General features: G+C 37.2%; 3 protein-coding genes across 7 annotated transcripts; 2 read left to right on the top strand and 1 right to left on the bottom strand.

The window, feature by feature from the left end:
• The first annotated feature begins 476 nt into the window (after window positions 1–476).
• Window positions 477–7,368, top strand: LOC112174058 (UMP-CMP kinase 3). Of its 5 annotated transcripts, none has more exons than XM_040509508.1 (11): window positions 477–631; window positions 2,190–2,251; window positions 2,557–2,611; window positions 3,172–3,289; window positions 4,023–4,179; window positions 4,292–4,372; window positions 4,482–4,589; window positions 4,718–4,789; window positions 5,399–5,449; window positions 6,486–6,540; window positions 6,728–7,093. In XM_040509508.1, exons 2-10 carry the CDS (start codon window positions 2,222–2,224, stop codon window positions 6,492–6,494), a joined length of 681 nt encoding a protein of 226 aa, XP_040365442.1. In that variant the 5' UTR covers window positions 477–631; window positions 2,190–2,221; the 3' UTR covers window positions 6,495–6,540; window positions 6,728–7,093. The 5 variants fall into 5 exon arrangements, with proteins under 5 accessions (XP_040365442.1, XP_024167539.1, XP_040365445.1 ...); XM_024311759.2 differs by lacking the exon at window positions 6,728–7,093 and adding an exon at window positions 7,153–7,368 and having other exon boundaries at window positions 478–631; XM_024311766.2 differs by lacking the exon at window positions 6,728–7,093 and adding an exon at window positions 7,153–7,368 and having other exon boundaries at window positions 479–631; window positions 2,560–2,611.
• Window positions 7,369–10,959: 3,591 nt separating this feature from the next.
• LOC112195934 (50S ribosomal protein L18) lies at window positions 10,960–12,752 on the bottom strand. Its single transcript, XM_024336175.2, has 2 exons — window positions 12,566–12,752; window positions 10,960–11,592 (listed from the first exon to the last, which is right to left on the bottom strand). Exons 1-2 carry the CDS (start codon window positions 12,698–12,700, stop codon window positions 11,197–11,199), a joined length of 531 nt encoding a protein of 176 aa, XP_024191943.1. The 5' UTR covers window positions 12,701–12,752; the 3' UTR covers window positions 10,960–11,196.
• Window positions 12,753–13,324: 572 nt separating this feature from the next.
• On the top strand, window positions 13,325–24,028 carry LOC112195927. The gene is made up of 13 exons (XM_024336162.2): window positions 13,325–13,909; window positions 14,010–14,087; window positions 14,512–14,669; window positions 15,012–15,087; window positions 17,256–17,323; window positions 17,477–17,726; window positions 17,974–18,108; window positions 18,209–18,315; window positions 18,416–18,469; window positions 18,557–18,640; window positions 23,031–23,194; window positions 23,409–23,556; window positions 23,662–24,028. Exons 1-12 carry the CDS (start codon window positions 13,624–13,626, stop codon window positions 23,548–23,550), a joined length of 1,602 nt encoding a protein of 533 aa, XP_024191930.1. The 5' UTR covers window positions 13,325–13,623; the 3' UTR covers window positions 23,551–23,556; window positions 23,662–24,028.
• Window positions 24,029–24,373: the final 345 nt, after the last annotated feature.

Genomic DNA, 24,373 nt, shown 5'->3' with positions numbered 1-24,373 from the left:
GTTTGGTTTTATGAATTTTAACCTTGGAAAGGAACAAACATTAAAGAAAAGGTCACTCCTTTGCTCGTTATGTATTTACGAACAAGCATCATTGACTATATGGGCATTCTCAAATTACAGGTGCCGAGTGACCATTCTATCTCGTAAGCATTCTCATTTATCAAACGGAATTACATTGCCAAAACAAATCTCAAACTTTATACTCTAACCTTCATGGTCGATTTTTAAAAGCTTTAGCTTTAACCTTGATAGTTGTAGAAAGATTCTCGTGTTGGAGTACGTGGTTTTTGTCGACATGAAGATCAGAGAATGAAGAATCTGAGACGTGGCAGTCGAACAAAACTGAAAATATTCGTTTAGGCGTTTAGCCGTTACTAGTACGGAAACTCGTATATATACAGTTTCGAAATCCCGAAACTGCCCTTGACCGCCGAACGCGCTCAAATCAAGGAAGGTCCTTCACATTCACAATTTCACACACCGTCTGTGGTCGCTCTCTCTCTCTCTCTCTCCCATTCAAAGCTCGCAACTCGTCCTCCTCCTATTTAACGAGAACGTAGAGAGCTCTCTCTCTCTCTCAGATCCTCATATTCCCACCGTCCTCCCAACCCAACCCAACCCAACCCACAAGGTATGCTCCCCTTTCTCTCTACTCACTCTCACCATACATGTTTCCGTTTCTACGCTCATGATGATGCACTGGAATTAGGTTGCGATTTTTTCTTTTCTTTTCTGATTTGTGGTCGATTCGGTTCATTTGATGTGCTTCATTTCATTTCGGCCTCGCATTTGTTTGTTTCTGCAAATTTTGATTGGATCTGGTTGGTATGGCTTTGATCCGAGTTTGATTTGGTTGCTGAGGGAACGGGGAGGGAGAATGTTTACGGCTTTACGCTCTTGAATTCTGTGTGCTTTTGATTCTGGAAAAAAGAGTTAACGCCTTTTTCGTTGCTGTTTTACGTTATGCTTGAATCTCAATATAACTTGCATGATTTGAAGGATTCAATCTCAATATATCTGATGCGAAGTTTGGCTTTGGATCTCAGAGAATTGGTTCATGGGAAAATGGGAGGGAAGCATTGACAATAGATATTTGTATTTCTTTGACCACAAAAAAAAAAAAAATTGATTTAGCTTTCAAGGAGTGGCAACCTCCGACGTTCTGTTTTACAGCTCCCTGTTTCAGGCAGTTACGTTTAGGTTTCTGCCTTTTTTTTTTCGTGGTTTGTTAGTTGTTGCTTGGATCTCTGCGTGTAATCCTTTGCAGCTTGGATCTCTAGGATTAACCGCCGTTTGAGCTTTTTCTGTGATTGCTATTTGGTATTTGTTTACAAGTCCAACACAGAAATTGATATTACGTTTAAGTTTCAGCCTGGGTCTGTTTGTTAGATTATTTGCTGCTTGGATCTGTACGATTAACCATTTGAGCTTTTCAGTGCGATCTGTTTGATATTTTGTTTTTTAGAAAAAAAAATGAAGAAGTAATATATAAGAACTTGAGATTCACTTGACTATTTAAGAAGGAGGAATCAGCTAGCTTGAGCATTAGATCAAAACTGAAATTATTGGCTCTTGCATAACTTCTTTTTTGGAGTCGGAATTATTGACCATTATGATTTTACATGTTTAGATCTGTGGAGAATTGTCTGAGTGAATAATTTGAATAGAATTTATGGAGAAGATATTAGTTCTGGGGAGCACTAGTCATTCTAATGACATCTGTTGCTTTGCTATTTAGTTGCATTATTTGGTGCAAATTATGATTAAATGATGCTTAAATTTGTTCTGATTTACAAAGCGTCCACACGTATAGATCTCACAGTGAGTAAAGTCTGTCAGAAGATAGTAGTTTGATAGTTATCAAGGTTGGACGTCTTGTTGGAACTTTATGATTCCAACATTTGGATACTTATATGGTGTTTGTGACTGTCCAAACTAAGTTATGACTTGTGGAATTTTAGTTTGTCTGTATACTGTTTTCGTTTGACTTTTGGTGCATGCACGGATATGCACTGCATACGTTCAAGTGTTCAACCATAAACAATGATTTTTTCTTTTTTTTGAATCTACTTAAAATTTTATAACTTGTTGCCTTATCGAATCTGTTTGCAATTCCAAGCATAAGCATTGATTTTCATTTTTACTTTTGGATCTACCTAAATTTTATAATTAAACTGTCATTTCTGCAGATAGAATAATCAGAGACCATTAGTTGGTGCCCATGGGAACAGTTGTTAACGCTGCCAACAAGGTATTTTGATTTTATCTTTTGGCATCATAAAAGGTTTTTACAATTAGCACTGTTTCTTTTGGAAACTTGGTCATATTAAGCTGATACTGCATTCTTTTGCTTGCTTACTGCTAAATTAATTGAGACCTGAAAGCATTTGTTTTGTCTTCTACTGAGCACAGTATTATATATGGTGTTGAATATGGTATCCATATCAAACACATAATTTATATTTATTTCAGATTTCAAATCAATCAATAATCCAAGCTTAATTTGATACATACCTTGATTTGATGTTTACACGTGAAAAATTAATCCTCTTGCAGGAGGAGGCTAATCGAAGCTTAGCCGATCTGAATCCTACTGTTGTTTTCGTCTTGGGTAAGAAAAAATTTAAATTGAACTGGTTTTACTCTACATATCCTTGCTTTTCAAAGATGTATACTTGTTTGCAACCTGGAAGATAATCTGTCATCTGTTATTAGTGGCTCTACTTTTAATTGCCATATTTTGCTTTGCTCAGTTGTTGAAGGGAAGCATTTATCTGTGATTTAAGTACTGTGCCTTACAGGGATAATATTTGAGTAATTTAAGTTTGATTTCAGGTTACCCTGTCCTGATTAACCCGTTTTAATACAGTCATTAGATTTGTTAAAAGATTAGTCTTTCTTGTCTGATCCACAACTCTTTGGGTAATGCCAGAAAATTTAAATACTTCGCTCTCAAAAAATTCTATGGTGAAGGTGGCACATGATATAGCTAGTTCCATCTATGTAACAAGATAAACTTAGCAGAATTTTTGGGTGGTTATATTGTGCGACCTTTTAGATGTGCTGCAGTGCTTCATACCACCACACTGAATTATATTTATCATTCTTATATGTTTTTGTTAAGTATTTATCGTTTTTTTTCTTTATCCGTTGTTTCTTTTGATTGACCAGGTGGCCCAGGCAGTGGAAAGGGTACCCAATGCGCAAACATTGTTCAGCACTTTGGGTTTACACATCTGAGTGCTGGTGATCTACTACGAGCAGAAATCAAGTCTGGTTCTGAAAATGGGTATGGCTTAGCTTTATATTACGTACCAGGTTTCATTTGAATCAGTTATCCTTATGGGTTGAAGCATTTTTTTTTTAAAAAGGAATTTTTTTATGGCAATATTCATTTGATGGTAGGGATGGTATATATTTCAAATGTTCCAAATATCTTCTGAAAGAAATCATATTATAATAGTTGTTGAGCATAATCTTTTTTCTTTTCACACTATGAGTTGATTGTAGTCAAGTAAAATACCTCTCCTCTTTTATAAGAGGTACAGGGGTCAACTTCATGGATGTACCTTTGTATGAGGATGATTATACATATTTACTAATTGTTAGTCTACTATTAGTGTTTTAATAGACTTAAAAGGACTTATCATAAGATTAGTCCTTCTGCTTTTTTAACTATTTAATTTCATATGTCTCATGATTCACATCTGTAGCAGTGGGCTACAAGATGGGGCTAATCTTATGCTTTTCATGAGTATTTATAAATACATCTCCAGTTACCTTGAGTTTATAGTCAAGTAATATCTCCTCATCTTATAGATGAGGTGCAGGGTTCCTTGATCGGTAACGGCTGAGGTTTAGGATGGCCACCTTTATAGTGTGCCTTTTCTCAATTTCTGATTCTTATTAGGCTTTTCCAGTTCAGCTAAAGAGTTAGTACAAGCATGTAGCTGTTTGCATAATATTGGGATCCCAATTGAATCCTCATGTTCGTACTTCATACTTTGTTCAATTGTTGACAGAACCATGATTTCGAACATGATAAAAGAAGGAAAAATTGTTCCATCGGAAGTAACAATTAAGCTTCTCCAGAAAGCAATGCTGGAGAGTGGTAATGACAAATTTCTTATCGATGGGTTTCCTCGTAATGAAGAAAACCGTTCTGCATTTGAGGCTGTGGTATGCCCTTTGCATATTGCATAATTTTTCTTATGTTTCTATAATTATAGTTTTTGGCAATTACCTTTTTTTTCACAATGATTGATGTAAATTGCATTAATGGGTGATGCAGACTAAAGTCGAGCCTTCATTTGTCCTGTTTTTTGATTGTTCTGAAGAAGAGATGGAGAGGCGCCTTTTGAGTAGGAACCAGGTTGGAAAATTATGATTCTCTTTGTAGAGGATTTATATTCTGTTTTGGTAATTGGTGTTATGCTTTTTTGTTTACAAAATAATTATGTTGTTTCTGTGTGTTTTGGAAGGGAAGAGAAGATGACAACATAGAAACAATAAGGAAGCGGTTTAAGGTTTTTCTAGAGTCTAGTCTCCCAGTGATAGAATACTATAACTCCAAGGGGAAAGTTCGGAAGGTAATTCTTTGGCATTGAGTTACTTTTTTGATATCTTAATATTATTCTATGTTTTATTGTATGTAATCGTTTTTATTAACAATATGCTCTTGCCTGTTTGTCGTATTCTTTGTTGTTTTCACACTCAGATTGATGCTGGAAGGCCTGTTGAAGAGGTTTATGAGTCAGTAAAAGCCATTTTTGCCCCGAAAGATGAGAAGGTAATGGCTCATCTCAGTGCTTTGAAGAGATGCTTAATCTTGTTCTTTATGTAAATGTTTAAGATAAGATTACCAACTCTTGTTCTGAATGTAAATATTTAAGATACTATTACTAAGGGACTTAATAGATGCAGTTGAATATGGGTGTATTGTCTTAATGGTGTGGTGTAATAATGGCGGTGGTATCTAAGCTTTGATGAAGTAATGGTTTGAGATACCATGAGGAGGGGAGGTTGTACACTGTTGAATGGGGATGTGTTCTCTTAATAATGGTTTTCTGCATTAATTTAGAGAAACAAGTGCTTCAGGATTGCAGCAAGCCTTATTGTAGCCTATATATGGAAAGCACCTCTATTAGAAAATAAAGGGGACATCAATTTGTTGTATGTGAGTGAGGGGAACAAATTTGAATTTCATCATTCGATTGATGTAGCCTTATTGTAGCCTATATATGGAAGGCATTTCCACCTCCATTAGAAAATAAAGGGGACATCAATTTGTTTATTGTATGTAATTGTTTTTATTATTCTATGTTTATTGTATGTAATCGTTTTTATTAACAATATGCTCTTGCCTGTTTGTCGTATTCTCTGTTGTTTTCACACTCAGATTGATGCTGGAAGACCTGTTGAAGAGGTTTTTGAGTTGGAAAATGAGAAGGTAATGGCTCATCTCAGTGCTTTGATGAAATGCTTAATCTTGTTCTTTATGTAAATGTTTAAGATAAGCTTACCAACTCTTGTTCTGAATGTAAATATTTAAGATATGATTACTAAGGGACTTAATAGACGCAGTTGAATATGGGTGTATTGTCTTAATGGTGTGGTGTAATAATGGTGGTGGTATCTAAGCTTTGATGAAGTAATGGTTTGAGATACCATGAGGAAGGGAGGTTGTACACTGTTGAATGGGGATGTGTTCTCTTAATAATGGTTTTCTGCATTAATTTAGAGAAACAAGTGCTTCAGGATTGCAGCAGCCTTATTGTAGGCTGGATATGGAAAGCACCTCCATTAGAAAATAAAGGGGACATCAATTTGTTGTATGTGAGTGAGGGGAACACATTTGAATTACATCATTCGATTGATGTCGCCTTATTGTAGCCTATCTATGGAAAGCACCTCCATTAGAAAATAAAGGGGACATCAATTTGATGTGTGTGAATGAGGGGGACTTTTTTGATTACATCATTAGATTGATGTAGCTTATATTGGCAAATACCTACCAAACAGAAATTGTGATGATAATGTTGATGAACCAAATGTGTGGGGGTAATATCAATCATCAGAGTGTAGCTACAGAGGAAAATGGATAGCCTGAAACATGCAAATTAGATCAACACAGCAAGTAGGTGCATTTGTTCTTCGCACCTTGGTCATTAAACCAAGAGACCAGGAATATTTGAGTGTTATAGGCTAGCTAAAATTAAACAAAGGAAGAGAAAACAAATGGAGTGAAGATTTCTTACTGTTAAGATCAGGGCCCAGCATAATGATTTGACATGTTCGCTGAAAGTTTTTGAAATCATGGGTAACAACAATATGAACTAGGAGAAATCTAGATCTTATATACATATATAACACGCGCGCACACACACACAGCATCTTATATATTGGTACCCCACTCTATGGAATCTACTATGTAATTGGCTATCGATAGAATTTTCCTGTCATTGACAGTTCTTCTCTGTTTGCAGGCTGATTAATTACAACAATGGGGAATTCAAGACTTCAGATTTTATAATTATTGAGGTAAAACCTTTAGTTTGTAGAACTAAACCTCAGTTTAGTTCTGTGATTACGTTACCTGGTCTTAATTCTATGGAAAACATTTAGTTTGTAGAATGTGATCTGAAAAAATGGATTAAACAATGGTAGATAAAAACCTCTTGTCTTAGAACTTAATACCAGGAATTGAGGTATTCTGTTTTTTTTTTAGGGTTGTGACAGTTGGTTGAGAATCTAAGAGCAGATAAATTGCTGCATTCTATTTTAATGATAAGTGGAAGTTCTATCTTTACACTCTCAGCATAAATCATAAACTAGAGCTGTAAAGTGTCTTGTATAACTTTCTGTACAACTTTTGGTGAAAATTTTGAATTTGTTTACAATTACTCTCTGTGGTCTGAGATGCTCGAGCAGTTAAATGAAACTAAGTTTGCTATTGTTGATATTCAAATGCTCATGCTTATCTCAGTAGTACAAAAAATAGTTTTTCAAGCTTAAAGCAAAGGATTTACACGTATATCCATAGTAGCGTTCTTAGAAATCAAATACATGCATGCAAACAGGTACTCTTACTGTTTCACCCATGCAAGTTTTAGCAACATGCCTTTTATTTTACTGATGATATCTTTCTTCCAGGTTATGCTATTGGTAGCTGCATACACACACATTGTATTCTTTTGAAGGTTTTATTTCACATGATCAAAATATATTATAGAAGGTTGAAGGTTTCATTTTACATGGTCAATATATATTCTATACAATTGAGGTGGATCCCTCTAGTGACTGTATTGTAATTTGAATACTCTTAGTAATAACTATGGGAGTAATGCTCCCTTTTGAGTGTGAACCCTACCTCAGTCCTTTGAATCTACAGATGCTTCAACACACTCACACACACGCATATTCTTCATGTATGGATGCAGGCATTTGTATGTAAAAGTAAAACTGTGCATTACACTTGGCGGTTTAAGGTGCCCACTCCCCACACCTCAAAGAAAAAGTGTGTTAGTTTTGGGTGACGTTGCCTGATCAATCAAGCAAATTTGTTAGTTTCCAGATTTCACTGTTGCTGTGGACTTGTCCATGGAGGTGGTGGGGTGGTCTTGTTGGTCTTTAGCCTCTGTTGTCGTGTGGGGGGGGGGGGGGGGGGGGGGGAACGACCATCATCTTGAACTGAACTGGTCAGTCGGTGATTAAAACTGAACCGGACGAGAACTTGCAGTATTCGAGATTTTTATTATAATTGTAGATTAGGTTAATACTTTATTATAATTGTAGAATAGGTTGTAAAATATTATCAATTTCTTTCGCATCTTGACCTTCAATACATATTATTCGATTCAAACTAGAATTTTGGACATTGCTGGTGAGGGTGGTTTGATGGGGTTTGGAAAGGATTTCTGGTAGTTTGGTTATGGCTTCCAACGACGTGTTTCAGGCAACTGAGGACAAGAGACTTATGGGTTTCTTGTTGTTCAAGTAGACCTCATTGTGGGACAAAGTGAGCAGGTCTGTTCCTGTTCTATTGGAGATTTACCCTCCTTTAGGGAAGATGTGAGTTTGCTGGAACTCTCATATTTGTAGGCTGAAACGTCACAAGAGGCAGTGACTTTTGAGTTCATTGTTTAATTTGTTTTGGGGTTTCAATTTGTATCTTTCTATTATCTTTGTGCTCTAAAGTCAAATGGGTAGATGATATTTGGAGGTTGAAGAATGAGTTTCAGAGATGCAGGTGGAGCTAGGTTAAGAGATCAGAAGCTTGCCTTTCAGGGCAAGCCAAGAAGGGGTTGGAATAAGATGATCGGATCAATACCTCCAACCTCTTCGTTTAATGTTCTTAAGCATGTAGTTTTGAATGAAATTCAATATTAAAAAAAAATTACTGTTAGTGTATGTGTGATTGCTTGTCATCAATGCAAAAGACGCTTTTGAATTAGTAAATAAGTAAAATTTACAGAATGAGTTTTAAAAACACTTGAAAGTAATTTCGAGGAGCACTTGGCAAACATTTACACAAAATCGCTGTTAAGCATTTGAGAAGTAATCCCAAATGGACTATTAGAAATGACACGTTTTGAAGACTAGTTAAAAACTGAACAAGATTACGGCCTCTTAAAATTGTTCTTGGATACTGGTGTATTACGTAGCTGCCCGGATTTTCATTGTGTGGAGCTTAATTCATTTATATACTTCAACCTTGTTTTGACTGCTCTTTTCATATGATGATGTTCTTTATCTAAGTTTGGTATACTCACTTGCTAAAACCATTTGGTTATGCTCTCTTCTCAAAGAACTTCATGTCCACCTCCAGAACCCTCCATTGTTTCGCTATGACAACATCAGTGCTATTGCCTTGGCTGCTAACCCTGTCTTCCACTCCAGGACCAAAAATGTCGATATGGAGTTATGGACTATCACTACATTCGGGAGTTCGTTGCCAATGAGCTCATTGAAATTCAGCATATTTCGATTATTTCCACCATTGATCAGCTTGCAGACATATTCACAAAATCTCTTCCTGTGGATCGATTCCAAGAGCTGAGTGGCAAGCTAATTGCTCCCATACCTGGCATCAGCTTGAAGGGGGATAATGGCAGAGCAACACCAGATCATACCAGCTCAAGAATACAACACAAGTCACATACACATTCATCATATGAGCTGGAGGAGAAAGATGAATCAGATGGTGATTCAGCCCTAACAAGTCCAAACTCAGAAGAGGATAAAACCTGAAATTGACGACAGAACTTGTCCAAACAGAGCCAAGGCATTTCAGCCTTAACATGGCCACAACTCACAACAATGGCATGACTGACCAAACCCTGAAACCTCTGCTCACTATACCAGCTTTAATTGTACAAATTAACCAATAGCTCAAGTTTTGTCTTTCTCTCTAGGATTCCCTGTATAATCTGGACCACTACCTCTTGTATAAATAACCCACTGTTGTAATGAAGAAAGCAAGCAATGATCAATACAAATTTCAAATTTCTTTTCTCTCTGTTCATCCTTGCAATACATTGCTTCAATTTATCATGAACGTCACATAGTTAGTTGTTTGATTGTAATTTATTCCACAATGATTATACCACAACTTTTCAGTAGGAAACAGGTTGCAAAATACTGATTCGAGAAACAATTGCTTCAGGATATCAGCGAGCCTTATAGTAGCTTTTCTGGAAGACCTTCATTAGAGATCCAGATTGTTTGTATCTTGAGGGGACGTTTTTTGAATGATAATGACCCAAGCCCAAGATTGATGTAGTGTATATTGGCTATTGCTGACGTACCACAAGTTGTAGTCATAATGACCCAAAAGCGAGGGTGTTATATGCCATCATCGGAGGGTAGATAGCCAGGAAAATGCCTAGCCTGTTGCATGGGAATCAATTCAACGCAGGAACAGCAAGCATGTGCATTTGTACTTTGCCTCTTGGTGTTCAAACAAAGAGGCAGAAGTATTTGAGCAATATTGGCCAGCTAAAAACCAAATAGAGGAAGAGAATTTATGGAAGTGAAAGATTTCTTGCTGTTGAAATCAGGGCCCAGCATAATGATTTCACATGTTGGTTGATGAGTCTTCCACCTGAGCCAATTTCCCTTGAATGGGAGTGAGCCTTCTATCCATGCCTAATCAAGGCTTGTAACAGTTTCTAATGGTAAAAACAGGAAAAACCAGTGTTATCGACTAATGTGGCAACAGATTTCCGAAGTCTTTCTGCTTGTGTTTAAAAATTGCTCATGTCATTTATGAATAAGTGTATATTTTGAATACAAGACATATTTACAAACAAGCATATCAAATGATGGATTAACTTAAATAGTTGGACTGAACTGGCAATATTTCATGTCTACTTGCAGGGTGGTATCACTGTAGACATGTTCAAAGTTCGGTGCAAATTGCTTTGTTGCTGGAATTGTTTTTGGCTATACCCTGAAGCAACATGTCTGAGGCTGTTTTAACAAGCTACTCGAGAGAATCAGAGATGATTTATTGCAGCTGGACCTCTTATTTCTATCATTTTTCTTTTACCCCATTTAACATATGGTCTTCGATAGATGAGTGATTCTAACGGTAGGTTTCTCTAGAAAGAGTGCCATTTTCAGAAGTTTACTGAAAATGCATCTCAACTTATCATCATGTATGTTATCCTATTCTTATTGCTCATGTTTATGGTAGTCTCTTATGTTAGTTGTGAGGCAGAATCTCAAGTCATTTTTCTTCTAAATTATATTCCTGTGGTTTTGAATTTTTGCAACTGTCATGATGTATGTGATTTATATCAGAGGAAGAATATGAGCAGAGAGCTGCTCATTTAACTTGTATTATATCAGAAACCTTTCTTGCAACAGCTGCTTCGAATGCACCACCAAGTTTATGTTCTTTATGTTTTTCCATAAAATTTAAGTAGGTTGGATGCACACCAATGGCAGAGGTATAAGTTGTTGAAAGAAACTGCAATATATTCTGTGCTTCCAGCTAGCCACATTGAAATGTCTATGAGTTCGTCAGCTATAAGGCTGTGAGCCGAGCCAACCTTACCAAAAAGGGAGAAAAGAGAATATGACTGCAACAGCTCTTTAATCTCAGAAAATCAACCTCGTGCGAAGACACATATACATACAGAAGAGATAGGGAGAGATTTAATACAAATATGACCTAAAACTGGCAGACATGTCCTAAACAAAAATGATACCGTTCTCTTTAATGGTATCAAGAACAAGTCCGAGCCTACCCTCAATCTTCTCATTCTTTTTGGGCTCAAAAGACATCGCAAATACATCAGCATCCTTGGACCTCTCTGCAATCAGGTTTCCTATAACTCGACAAGCATTGTCATCGGTAAGCGACGGCAATGTAAATCTCAAATCCTTGGCATTTGTGCTTGCCACAGATATTACTTTGCTGGTACCACGGTGCATCACTTTGGCATGGATAAATCGTTTTGAAAAGAAAACATCCAGTAAAAATGGCCTTAGGAACATATCTGTCCGTTGACCCCATGATTTCTTATTAGGTCTTTTTGCAGCCTCGCCTCGAGATCTCCGGGTCCATGCAGCTCGAACGAAGGAAACCTGCATTTACAAGCACGAGAAATTTGAGACCCTCTCTTTCTGAGGTTAAATGTTAACAGGGGCAAACAATTAACTCAATGAATCAACATGATTATTCCCATGAAGTAGTCCACTATAATCTAACTAAAGCCTTCTACTTTTTACACAATTGATCACAGATTGGAGCATTTAGTAAAAAAATGATGCTCAAGAATGAAGCTGTTCACAACTGTGCGTAACAAAATCTAATCAGTTTGTCATATACTACTAAAGCATATCATCCTAAACAAAAATTCAAAAGCGCCCTCTCTAACACATAAATTCCATAGAATTGACTTCAACAGTGTCTGCTAGGTTTCTACTAGAGAGCAGCAAATCAACATGTCATAATAAACAGTGCTCCGAGGTTCATAAACCAAATAGCAACGACTTCCGATCAGCTACCAAACTCAAACAGGGTTTCGAAAAGCTAATTTCTTTGTAACATAATGAGCATATGAAACATTTGGACACCAGTCACCCTTGAGAATTATACCTCCTAAATGGAAACCTTCACATGCTAACTGCTATCCTAGCCAAGTTCAACCTCTTCACATCTCCCACTTTCAAATCCATTATACTAAAGAACAAACTTAACACACCAGTTCAAAACTTGGTGATTTCATCAAACACCTTAGCTACGCTAATGGAAACACGCAGCCGTGACCATTATATTCACAGATACCCCATACCAATCTATTAAAAGGAAAAGAACTATCCTCTATACTACACAGAAATCAATATGGGTCAGACCATTTCAACAATTTGTCAATACCATTGTTAACTAAAGTCACAAACTCCGGTTCCTGCTATAGAAAATTCAAACTCAGCCACAGAATCAAGACCCATCAACAATCTTCAACATTTGTCTCCTGGTAAATGTTGGGATTCATGCAACGCAAACTGAAATAAAGAGAGAGCGAGAGTTAAAAAGAGTGAAGCAACGGAAAATTACCTTGTTGGGTGAGTGAATGAGATTGGGAGAGGTTGTGGTGCAATTGAAGGAGATGGGAGGCTTCGGAAAAGAAGATGCCCACGAAAGCTGGCTGGGTCTTAGCGAACCACATGAGGGAGGAGCTATGCAACCCATCTCTCTCTGCTTTAAACTTGCTCTGCAGCAGAGATAAAGGTTTCCACAGTATTACCATTATTTGATACAAATTGTCGAATTGTCGTCTTTCCCTTAAAAAAAAAAAAAGAAAAAGAAAAGAATTAATAAAAAAAAAAAATCACGTACCGGTTTTACTTGGCATGGCAAAAAAAAGAACCAAAAATACTAATGCTCGGTGGTTCAAGTGGTAAGGAGCTTGTTCTCCTTAAGCAAGGTCTCGAGTTCGAGCCTTGTGAATAGAACAACCAGTATTAGGAGAGCTTCCACCCTAAATGGGGTCCGACCCCCCTCGAGAGGGATTAGTCTTTACCTACAGGTGGAGGATATCTTAGTTTAACTAAAAAAAAAAGAAGAAGCAAAAATGGTGTGACTAATCGTTTGACACACTTTGCTAACTTTAGTTACGTAGACGATGTATGGTTAGAGGAGCGACCCGTTATTATTCAAGATGTGCTCTACGAGGGTTCTGTTGTTACTGTATCGGGTCTTGATTTAATGTCATTCTCAATGTATTCTACTTTATTTATTAATAATCTGTTCGTGCATAAGTCTAAGCATTCCAACCCGATTCATAAAAAAAAAAATAAAAAAAAAAAAGGAAAAAGAAACTCAAATAGACTGCTCGCATCTACCAAACTGAAAAATTCCCCGAAGCGAAAAACAGAGTCCCCCATCTCCGCTAGTCTCGCGTGTGCTGCAAACACGACGAACAAGAAGAAGACCACCAAGACTACCAAGACCAATGGAGCTACCGAAACGTCGTCGTTCACCGCGATCCGCACTATAACCTCCACTCACTCAGACTCTGAGCCATGACGAGCTTTCGCTTCTGAGCTCTCGCTTCTCACATCAAGATCTAACCAGCACCAAAAGCAATTGGAGTCAAAAACCGAAGAAGCCAAATGTTGCCGCGTAGATTATCCGCCATTTTTGGAGGCCTCGCTTCCACCACCACGACTGTAGCTACCGAGCTCCTCCCTACTCTCAAGGTCCAAACCGACAGGGAAGTCTACCGCCCCGGCGATCAAATCGTCATCACCATTGAGATCTCCAACCCTAGCAACAATGACGACATGGCGTATTCTCTGCTGATCGAGCGCCTGGGGTTTGAGATTAAAGGGATTGAGAAGCTCGATTCGCAGTGGTTCGCCACGCAGAAGCCTGTGCCTGGATCCAAACAGAGAAGAGGTAAAGCCCGAAATTGAAATGTGTTATGGATAATTTGGTTTTCTGGTTCAATGTGTTATGGAATTTATTTGAGCTGTTTTTTGTTACGTGAGACGTTTAGGTGAATATGTGTTCATGGAAGCCTCGACGCCGGCGCTGGTTACAAATCAAATCGTTTCGCCAGGGGCCACAAAATCATGTGAGTAGTGTTTGTGATTTTGAAGCATTTTCAATGTGTTAGGCGCTTTGTGTAAATTTTAGATGCTTTTATCGAAATTGCTTTGATTTGTAAGTGTTAGGATGTTCATGGGGATAAGATCAATCTCGAATGAGTCTTTAATTAGAATGGTGTACTACAGTATGGAGGCAGATTAACGAACAAGATTCATCTTCTAAACTGGTTATATCTTTGTGCTTTGTTGTTGTTGAAGAAGTGGTAACATGATCCTGATCTGTTGAACATAACATTATAGGAACCTATTCAGCTGCATGTTTTGCCTTTTAATTCCAAGGGAGGTTGGTACATGGAGCTTCTAGCTTGCTTATCAAAAGAAAGAGATTTAGGATGGAAATGTTTAACTATAAATTTGGTATTGTAATAAATATTCTCTATGTTTTTGCAGACGTGGTGCGGTCAGTGTTGCCAAGCATTATACCGCCATCTTACAAAGGTGCTACCATTCGCTATATGTACTATGTTCGGAGTACAATGTCTGGACAATGGCTGATACTGGAGAATGCCCACTCTCGTGGAGAATCAGTTAAAGATTTTCCAGAAATGGTTGGTCTTTTTGACTTTTTTTTTTTTTCCTCTGATGGATTTGACATGATTTGTGTCATCTGTGATAGATTTATGCTCTGCTTTGATGTCGATTATATTTTCTTCATACGATGTAGGATAGTTTACCTGTATTTCACATTAATTAGTAACAAATGGGCTGCCAATCATTCTGATGTTACTGTGCAGTAGTCAATAATAAGAATGGACTTCACTCAAAAATCACCTGCTTAGAAATGTGTTGGTTGAAAGACACTTGTGCTAACTTATATGTTAGCTCTTTTTCTTATTGATGTGCTATATTCTCATTTAGATTTTTGAGCCTTATGAACTTTAATCATTCAGGAAGCTCGTACTCCATTACAAGTATGGGTCACTCAGAAGACCAGTGGCTTGGGAACAGAAGAGGGTCAAAGTGATGGTCAGTATTCAATCTTTTTAGCTTAATTTAATTTTTTTTTTTTTTAAAGTTTTACCTAGGACTTGTAAATGTGTATAGTCAACAGTTATCTCAAAATATGACTCTTTAAGTTCATTATTTTCTGTGGAGTTTGTAATGTCAGCCTGATGATTTAATTGTCGTAAGGCTTATCCCTGAAACACCGTTCACATATAGCATCTGGCTGAACAAAAAACTATAGGGACCTGTTCACATGTATCATTTGACTTGATAATAGAGTAATTTTTTCTTTTGCTTGTTCTCATGAAACTAGAAGGACCATTCACATATAGAATGTTTAACCTAAATTTAACAGCATTGTTTAGGAGATGACCAAATTGAATATCTCATACATCAAGCTAGAAGGATGTAGTAGGATTGGGTATCTTTGGATCTTAGGATCAAAACAAACCACCCATTAAGGGCCTATTTGCTATCTTAGAGCCCTATGGAACCCCTATATACATCATTTCTTTAAATGGAGCTATTGTCAGAAATTGGAGTTGTCTACCTACTGATGGGGTATAGTCATTTTTACAAAATAGTGACCGTTCCTTTTTCAGATTTTAACCCATTCTTCAACTGCTTCTGTTGGGCAACAAACACGCCCTCGAAGAGCTCATGTACATGGAATTTTCAAACATACCTAGTATATTACATATTCTCAGACACTTAATTTCTATGCTTGTTACATTTTCAAGAAACCAGCTTAGGTCTAGCACATAGATTTGAAGTTTCCTTCTATTGCTTAGTTGATAAGTTTTGAGTGTTTCTTTTCCTGTCACCTTGGTAGTTGTAAAATAGGAGTTGTTTAGGCTTATAGATTTGATGTTGCCTATATATGGCTTATATTATCGACTCAAGAATAATTTATTTAAAAGTTCAAGATTGCAAGTTTGAGCACAAAAAAGTAGTTAAACTCAATTTAGTTCTAGAAACAGGTTGAAATTTATGTAACTTTGACTTGATAATTTAATATCATTAATGCCAAAAGGCTAAGGTTCTATGGGGTTGTAGCGTGCTAGCTGTCATTTGGGTGCTTTGGATGGAAAGAGATAGAAGGATTTTTGAAGATCACAGAGGTGTAAGGTTAGAGGAACTTTGACTTAGAGTGAAATACCTGGCAGCTTTATGAGCTTCTGTTTCAGTGGAATTTAGAGATTACAGGACTTCTTTAATTATGATTGACTGAAGAAAAATAGTCGAGGCTCATTTCCTTTGGGAGTTTTATCTCCTTCAATTAAGAGTTTGTAGTGTTTTTCTGTTTAGTCTTTGGTGTTTTTTTCCTTGTTGCTTGTGGACTTCTTGTCCACTTCTATTGTATAACTTTGCTGATTGATCAATAATTTGTTTCTGTAAAGATAAAAAATAAAAGCCTTGTGCATATTTAGGTTCAAACAGACGCCTGCACACACAGATGTCTAGTGACCTTTTACGTTTTTTCCTCTAGAATATACACTTTACAAATGAAGAATGAATTTATTTTTGAACAGATATTTACTTAAAATGCAAGACTAATGAATGGAGAAGCTTTTAGATCAGTCCTATCAACGATATTGATTAGTAGCTGATAATTTTTATACCCACCCAAGGGATTAGTGTCTACTATACATGTTGTTCGTCCTTTAGTTGGCCGATCTTTTCCTTTCTTCGTTTGAATGTAAAAGTCAAAGCTAAGTTTAGGAATAGAGTGATATAAGAGAAAGTTCTGGGTTTTGCTATCCTTAATGCTTGCTTACACTTCTATTATTAGTTGTATAAAGTGTATATCCACAAATAAATCTTTTGTATATATAACAAAGGTAAATTATATTTGTTTTTTTTCAATTTTAGATCAAGGTGCTTTAGATGCTCTTACTTTTTTTTGGCTGTTAATTTCTTTATATTTTTGCTCAAAAATGCTGTGTCATCGTCTTTGTTGTCATAATTTTTATGGTGGAAGAGAGGTGGGCGTGAGAACAGTATGGAGTGGATGGGGATACATACTTTTGTCTTATATATATATATTTTAAGTAATTTGATGTAACCTATTCTAAAATCAGCGGACTTTGCAGTTTCTTCATGTTGATAATTTGTGAATTATTTTTGTTCATTTTTATTCCAGATATGTTAGAAATATTATGAGATGTATTTGTCAATTATGTTTTCAGGTATTGTTCCTTCGGCAACCATGCAAATCGATATGTACTGGAAAGAGATGGATGGTGACTCTGAATGGGTAGGCTTTTATTCCTTTTTTCTGTCTTACTAGGAACTGTGTTTCCACCTTTCCTAGGAAATGCATAATCCTTAGCGTTCTTGAGTAAGTAATATGCTTGTCTGTAGAAGTTTGAAAATTATGCTTTTCCCCCATCAACTTATCTTTGAACAGGTGAGAGCGAATGATATATATGATGGGATTGAGGATGGCTATGAAAGCTCAAGGGATGAGATCTCATCCGTTTCGTCTTACAATCCTATGAAAGAACATATGAATAGAACCTTTGGAAGTTCATTATCATTGCAATCAGCAAGGTCTTCAAATAAGGATACATATCATGAAGGAGAACGCACAAGTCTATCTTCAAATCTGGCACTTCCACTTCTCTCCGTCGCTGAAGTCATGTATGATACTGGTGCTGGTGAGTTATGTGACCAAGCAAAGTTTTCAAGTAGCTTTATGTATTGAACTTCTTGTTTCCAGAATGGTTTCTTTGTGTTTATGGCCGTGGGTTGAGTTCCTGTGATACGTTTCTGTTCTGTCATTGCATTCAATTATAGTTGCAATTTCTTGACCATATCCATTGATCATTAAGAATCTTGTATTTCTCTTTATTTAAAGTCAGAGGAGTAGCTGTTCTAAGTGACAAATTACTTTTTTTTAAGCAGATCTCCAGTCACCCAAGAATTCCTCTGCCTTAGGCTCTCCAAGCAAGCAGCAGAAACGTACAAAGTCCCTTCCTTTAGAAGATGAAGCAAGAGCATCTACTTCACCAGCAGCTGGTGCTGCTGAAACCTTAGCATGTAGATCAAATTTCATACTTGTACTGTTATACATCTTCAGTTCTGTAGTTTTTGTGTACTAAGTCCGAGAAAACTTACTTTCTGCAAATATTTTCTACAGCAGAAGGCTTTATTCGAGGGAGGTCCTACAACATTCGGCTGGACAACAAAGTTCTGCTTAGATTTTCCCCGAAAAATTCTGATTCTAATTATTACTTCAGTGATATGGTAATGTCATTTTCTTATAGTGTCTTCCGCCTGTCTTGCATCATATATTCTTCTCTTGTTGTTTCGGTTTTGACTATTTAACAACTTTCCTTGGAAACAGATTGGTGGAACTCTTACTTTCTTTCATGAAGAAGGAGCTAGAAGATGCCTTGAGGTAGTAATATCATAAGTAATTGAGATATCATTTACAGTGATTCATGAATTTATGCAGTCGTCGCTTATCATTGCTACTCTTTTTCAGGTTTCTATAACGTTGGAGACTTCAGAAACTATTAGTCGGCGATATGTCCATCCTTCTCGGAAGAATTCCCCTACAATTACGAAGGTAGGATATTTTTATTTCAAGCTGTTAATTGAATGATTAATGAAATATTTCAGTTGTCAAATAGTCCAAAACAAGAGGCGGTTAAGCAAGGACATAGTGGTTTTAATTATTAAATGGTTGTTCGTTAAACCCTAGCAAACTATGAATATAGGTATGACTCACAGGATATATATGAAAATGAAAGATAATAAACATCGTACGTCAGTAATTCAGGAGTAATAAACGCATGCCAAAGGTCATAAAATCTTTATCAGAAATTTAGTGCAATTGGACGTTGAAGGAACAGGTGATCAGACGGTAACTGAAGAAAATCACAAGGCTTTCAGAAGGGAAAGGGTGATTTTATGGAATGTGTGGAGTGATGGCCGGGTCTTCAGTAGTGTATCAATAGAAATTGAAGGATTTTCAGGAGCTATAGGAAGCAGGTAGGAAAGCTTTGCGGGTTAAGATCCTGTTCAAAGAATCTCCAACTGTTGCTAGTTTTTGTATGGGAGTCTGTAGTATAGGACTATAGGGGGAGGGTAGAACAGTTCATATATTTCTTCATAGTTATTTGGTAGTTATTAGTTCACTAGACATGTCATCCTCTGGTTGTCATGTTTGTGTGATGTATTAATTTTAATCTATGATGCACGGAAACGCGAAAATGCCCGCGTTTCCCGTATCGAAACGCGAAACGGGTCGGAAACGCTCGGAATCGCGTATCCTGATTTGGAAACGTTTTGGAAACGTCCGTATCCAATTCGGAAACGCCAGAAGGTAAATAAATCGGAAACGTGGGTAACCAAGTTATCTTACAAGAGACTGCTTGTTGAACAAAAGTAACTAGTGTATGTACATAGTTAACAGAACTACTAAGAACTACAACTTGAACCGACTTATCCCAAAACAAAGCTAGACCACCACCCGTATTTACAGGATCAACAACAAAAAGATGGTCATACTTCAGTTCAGTTTGCCAAGAGTTCAAGACACTTTCCTGTTGCCCAGTTTCCATCAAGAAAAGCATAGAGGGCCAATGTTGTTGATGAAGGTGACGAAGTGAATCACCTGTCAAAGATGGCCCCAATCCCTGACAATTCCAAGACATGAGCCTCATTGTGGCCGTGTGACTGCATCTGACCAGTCACCAATGTCTATTTCAGAAGGGGTTGTGTGAGATGAACCACCACGAACAATCTCAGAAGAGACCATGGTGGTTTGAGAATGAATAGAGAGATCGAGCATAGTGAAAGTAGATCGAGGGGCAGGCGTCAATAACAATTGCAGAAAAGTCCGACGGTGATGGGTCGGTGGAGGCGACGGTGGAGATGGGAAAGAAGATGCGGATTGATGGGTGTAAAAGTGTAAAATTGATCGAAAGTGATAGATCTAATTGAAGTGGATGTGGATCTGAGAATTTAAAATAGGGAATGGTCGGGAGAGATGGATTACGGTAAAAAAGGCTAAAATCGGGGCGGTGGCTGTTAGCTGGTGGCGGAGGAGAGTGGTGATGAAAGGGAAGAGGTCAGTAGGACCTGGGTTGGCTCTATCCTAGAGCGAGACGCTCTCATCCTAGAGAGAGAATTTTCTGATTCCTCTTTTGCACATGTAAAATATCTTTATAGATGATAGATATGCTGATATGTTGGGCAGTAATTGTGGTTTCATATTTTTTTCTTTTTCTAATTATATATATATATATATATATATAATTGGCGTTTCCTTCACGTACCTGTTTCCTATTACATTTAAGATTTGTCGTTTCCACATATCCGATCGTATCGTATCCGGTTACTCGTACCCGTATCGGTGCTTCTTAGATTTTAATAAAATCTTCTTTCTCATGATAAAAAGCTAAAAGTTTCTGAAGAGGCGAAGCTATTTTTCTTTGGTCTCTGCTTAAAATGATGTTTTTTATTTGGGTCTTTATTCTAGAGTTATTAGCCGACTTTTACTCATAGATGAGAATTATTTGCCGATATAGGACACAGTTTTACTTTCAGAACGTTTAGAGTATTCTTTTTCTTGGTTTTTTTTTTTCCTTCTGTTTAAGGTGTTTCCATACTTGGTCTTTAGAAGTTTCCAAGATATGCAAGTGCTTTCTTGACTTTCAAGTCGGTCTTTTTGTGCTTATTAGGTACTAGGAAAACGGAGACTTCGAGAGTCCATAAACACTTTTCTCTAGAGCTGTAGATGATTCTTTGTACTTAAATCATATCTTGAATTCTTGATAGCAAAAATATGAATTACTTGGTCTGTTGAAGGCATGGTTGTGTTGTGTGGTTGTCTTTAAGGCTGTTTAGGATCCAATAGGTAACTGTTTAACCAATAGAGGGTCATGTCAATTCGGCACTAGTACCTGGAGTTAGGTCTGACCAACAAGAAAATAGGTGCTTAGAATGAGATTTAAAGTTCGATGTTCCAAGACCTGGGGGAATATAATGGTTAAGGTTTTGATTGGAAAAGATTTAAACTTTAGGGTAGAGAAGTTGCTGATGTGTTGTATTTTTCCCGAAGAACTTATCTCAAGTATTTTGGATGTTTCATTGAAGGCCAGTAGGTTGCCCAAAAGGGTGAAGTTCATAAGAAGTGTGGTTTGGTATTGGGAGGTTGGTAATTTTCTGAATGACTATTTGCAGAAGTGTTGATAATATCAGAAGAAGTGTGGCTTGGTATGGGGAAATTGGGAATTTTCTGAATGATTATTTGAAGAAGTGTTAGTGACAAGATCAGGCACTCAAGAACAGCCTGAAGATGCTTTAGGGCTGAAGAACTAAAGACAGAACTGAGTAGAACTGAATGATAGAAGAATTCGAAAACAGGTATGTGTTGCAGAAGATGTTGCTAGTGATTAGGAAGGACTGGAGGGAAAAGACAAATGGCATATGCAAAGGTAACAGGTATGTGTTTGCAACACCTAAGGAGGATGATGAGCTTCAGGCCAAGAGTACGGGTCCTCTTAAGGTGGCTAAGAGGATCTGTAACAATGTGTATGCTTTGGACATTCTTTTAAACCTTGGAATCCTCAGAATCAGTTCAACCTTTACATTTGACCTTACACCATACAGATACCATGAGCAAAGGAATACAGAAAGCTTTGTGTTCTCCACTCTACCAGAAAACCACCCTTGCCTCCCATCCACCTATAAATACTACCTCTCTATCCCTTACCAGCTCATCACCTTTTTCAGATTGTACCTGGATAAGAAGAGTTGATTCGCCTTACTCCTCTTTATGAGCTGTACCGTAGCTTCAATTCGCCGGAGGCTAATAGTGTCAAGTGGGAGAGAGTTAATGAAGATCAGATGTGGACTTATGAGCTTTTCAAAATGGATGAAATGATAGAGAAATAAAATTAGAAGAGGCCATAATCATTTAGATTTGCTAGAGTCTTCTAGTTTCTACAGAATTTTCATGTCTTCTGGATGTTTCATTTAAGATGCATGTTTTTAGTTTTCTAAGGCATTTCTGTAGGGTCCTTAATGATTTGACTATTAGAATTCCTCGAAGTCGTTAATATGGGTTTTGGGTCTGTTTCTGGTACATTTGGTAGCTCTATATAAGAGTCACTATGTATTGCTGGAAATGGTGAATGAGATTGCTTGTGTTCTATCTCATACATATCTCTTTAGTAATTTGTGAAAAAAGATTGTGCGATTACAAGAACCGTTCTGGTGTAATTCCAGACCCTATATTCCCTTCTCTCTTCAATCCCAGTCTCATTAACCACAACTCCCATTCCCTTCACCTTTGTCACCCTTCTAAGACCTTAAACACAATAACCCCTCGGTTGTCCTCATGCAGTGTAGGGTTCTTTGTCTAGGCTGGTTTGGCAGTTTTAGTCTATCTATCTCCTTTTAGTGGACTCCTTGGCCACCTTGTCCACCTTGTTGTATTATGCTTGTCATGATTTAATTGATAAAAGCTGTTTCTCTATAAGTAAATAAATAAATAAAAAACAATTACAAAAGCTTGACTGGATTGACTATAAATCAACACCAATTCACATTGTAATGTCCCCGTCTGATTTTATAGAAGGTTACAGGTAAGCATGTAATGTGGTTGGTCTTGTTACTTCTCTGCTTCTTTCATTGTAAATTTCTGCCAGTTACATAAAGTAGTTTGATTATGATTGTCGAGACATGTTGTAATCCTCGGCATGTTTGTTTTGAATTTACATTGCTTCAATTTATTAATCCTAGTTTATTTAATTGCACACAGAGTGATGAGGAAAAGCCAACAAACTGTTGAGTAATTTGAGGGAAAAAGTAAAGATTTTATGTGGGGATGAAATAATTGACTTTAGTATGTTTCAATTAATTTTTTATGGGAGGCAGATGGCTTTTTACAGGTCATTTCCATGCTTTACTTTTCTGCCATGTGTCATGTGTCTTGTTATCTTTTGTAGGTTCAGAGTGATCATTACGAGGTTGTTGCCGATTTGGTGCAGACAAGTTTTCTCTTTTCCATTCCTATGGATGGGCCTATGTCTTTCTCCACTCCTCATGTATCTATAAAATGGGTCCTTCGGTTTGAATTTTTTACCACTCCAAAGAATGTTGACTGGACCAGGTAATGAAAATTTAGCGTTGTGTATAAGCTTCTTCTTAACCAAACTATAATGTGCAAGAGGTTATTTGTCACAATAAGTTCTGACACATTATTTCTAGATTACTAGATGGCTTAAACCTAAAAAAGGTTACTGGGTGTCAATCACAGATTGCTAATGATGCTATAGTTCCTAATATCCTTGATTTTCTGACAACTGTGATCTTTTGATATCCAGGTACGATCATCCTCTTCTTGTAGATGGAAGAGACAAAAGTGAGTGGGTTCTTCCAATTGTTGTTCATGCCCCTCCAGGTGTGGGACCTAATGGTCAGTCCCGAAATGAGAAGTCTCTCCTTGGAACCGTTGTTGGTGCATAATCGAAGGTAAACAAATATCACATGAATTTAAGTTATCACATAAGCAGGATGATTTTTGACTTACTCTGAAACCTTCAGTCTTTGTTATAATATTCGTCTCTCTCAATGCAGGCTGATATAATGAGTTGTCCGAAATACTAAGCCTCGATTTTAAATTGTCAATCAGCACGTATTAGCAATCTGGCCCTTTGTGGCTACACAGCTATCTTGTTCCTCTGGAAAAATTGTCCAGTGAATGCAGAAAACAAAGCTTGATGTGCAGGAGACAGAGATGTGGACTGGTTGATGCTACAGAGCGAATGTAGCATAGCTTTATACACCAAAATGTGTAGCATTACTGACTTATATTTGTTAATTTTATTTTCCCGTAATCTAAAGTTTCATGGTGTTGAAACGGGTTGTACATTCTGTGAAGATAGGGGTTCGTTATTTATTGAAACGAAAGAAAAAAGGAGAAGTCATACAACTATTCTACAAACCTTTTACCTCAACACAGTATTTAACAAGTCTAATATTGTAGCAGTGAATTGAAATAATCGTATGCAATTGGTTATATATGGTTTTCTCTTGCAATAAATATGAGTGACCGTTTGATATAACATGGTGATTTGCACCCATAACGGTTTCTAACTCCGGCATGGACAAAATCTTAATTGGGCCCAGAAACTGATCTGGAAAGCAGTTGTTCCACCCACAAAATTGAACTTGAAGAGGAGAATGAAGCTTCAGGATGGAGCTGTGTTTAAGAACTATGACGTGACGTGGTGTGCCTGGCTTCGTAGTCTGTTGGGATTGAAGGCAAGGGAATACCAGGCAAGCTCAA

This window comes from Rosa chinensis, chromosome 1 (assembly GCF_002994745.2).
Source record: "Rosa chinensis cultivar Old Blush chromosome 1, RchiOBHm-V2, whole genome shotgun sequence".
NCBI classification, from domain to species: Eukaryota; Viridiplantae; Streptophyta; class Magnoliopsida; order Rosales; family Rosaceae; genus Rosa; species Rosa chinensis.
Note: the sequence above shows the minus strand (reverse complement) of the source record. Positions and strands in the feature narration are given on the sequence as shown.

What these genes read in the sequence shown, in the direction of transcription:
- LOC112174058 (XM_024311759.2), top strand. Translation starts at nt 2,222, where the DNA reads ATGGGAACAGTTGTTAACGCTGCCAACAAG. An exon ending in TTGTTAACGCTGCCAACAAG is followed by an intron (nt 2,252 to 2,556) that starts GTATTTTGATTT and finishes ATCCTCTTGCAG; the next exon opens with GAGGAGGCTAATCGAAGCTT. An exon ending in TACTGTTGTTTTCGTCTTGG is followed by an intron (nt 2,612 to 3,171) that starts GTAAGAAAAAAT and finishes TTGATTGACCAG; the next exon opens with GTGGCCCAGGCAGTGGAAAG.
- LOC112195934 (XM_024336175.2), bottom strand. Translation starts at nt 12,700, where the DNA reads ATGGGTTGCATAGCTCCTCCCTCATGTGGTTCGCTAAGACCCAGCCAG. An exon ending in TCATTCACTCACCCAACAAG is followed by an intron (nt 11,593 to 12,565) that starts GTAATTTTCCGT and finishes TTGTAAATGCAG; the next exon opens with GTTTCCTTCGTTCGAGCTGC.
- LOC112195927 (XM_024336162.2), top strand. Translation starts at nt 13,624, where the DNA reads ATGTTGCCGCGTAGATTATCCGCCATTTTTGGAGGCCTCGCTTCCACC. An exon ending in TGGATGGTGACTCTGAATGG is followed by an intron (nt 17,324 to 17,476) that starts GTAGGCTTTTAT and finishes ATCTTTGAACAG; the next exon opens with GTGAGAGCGAATGATATATA. An exon ending in GAGCTAGAAGATGCCTTGAG is followed by an intron (nt 18,470 to 18,556) that starts GTAGTAATATCA and finishes ACTCTTTTTCAG; the next exon opens with GTTTCTATAACGTTGGAGAC.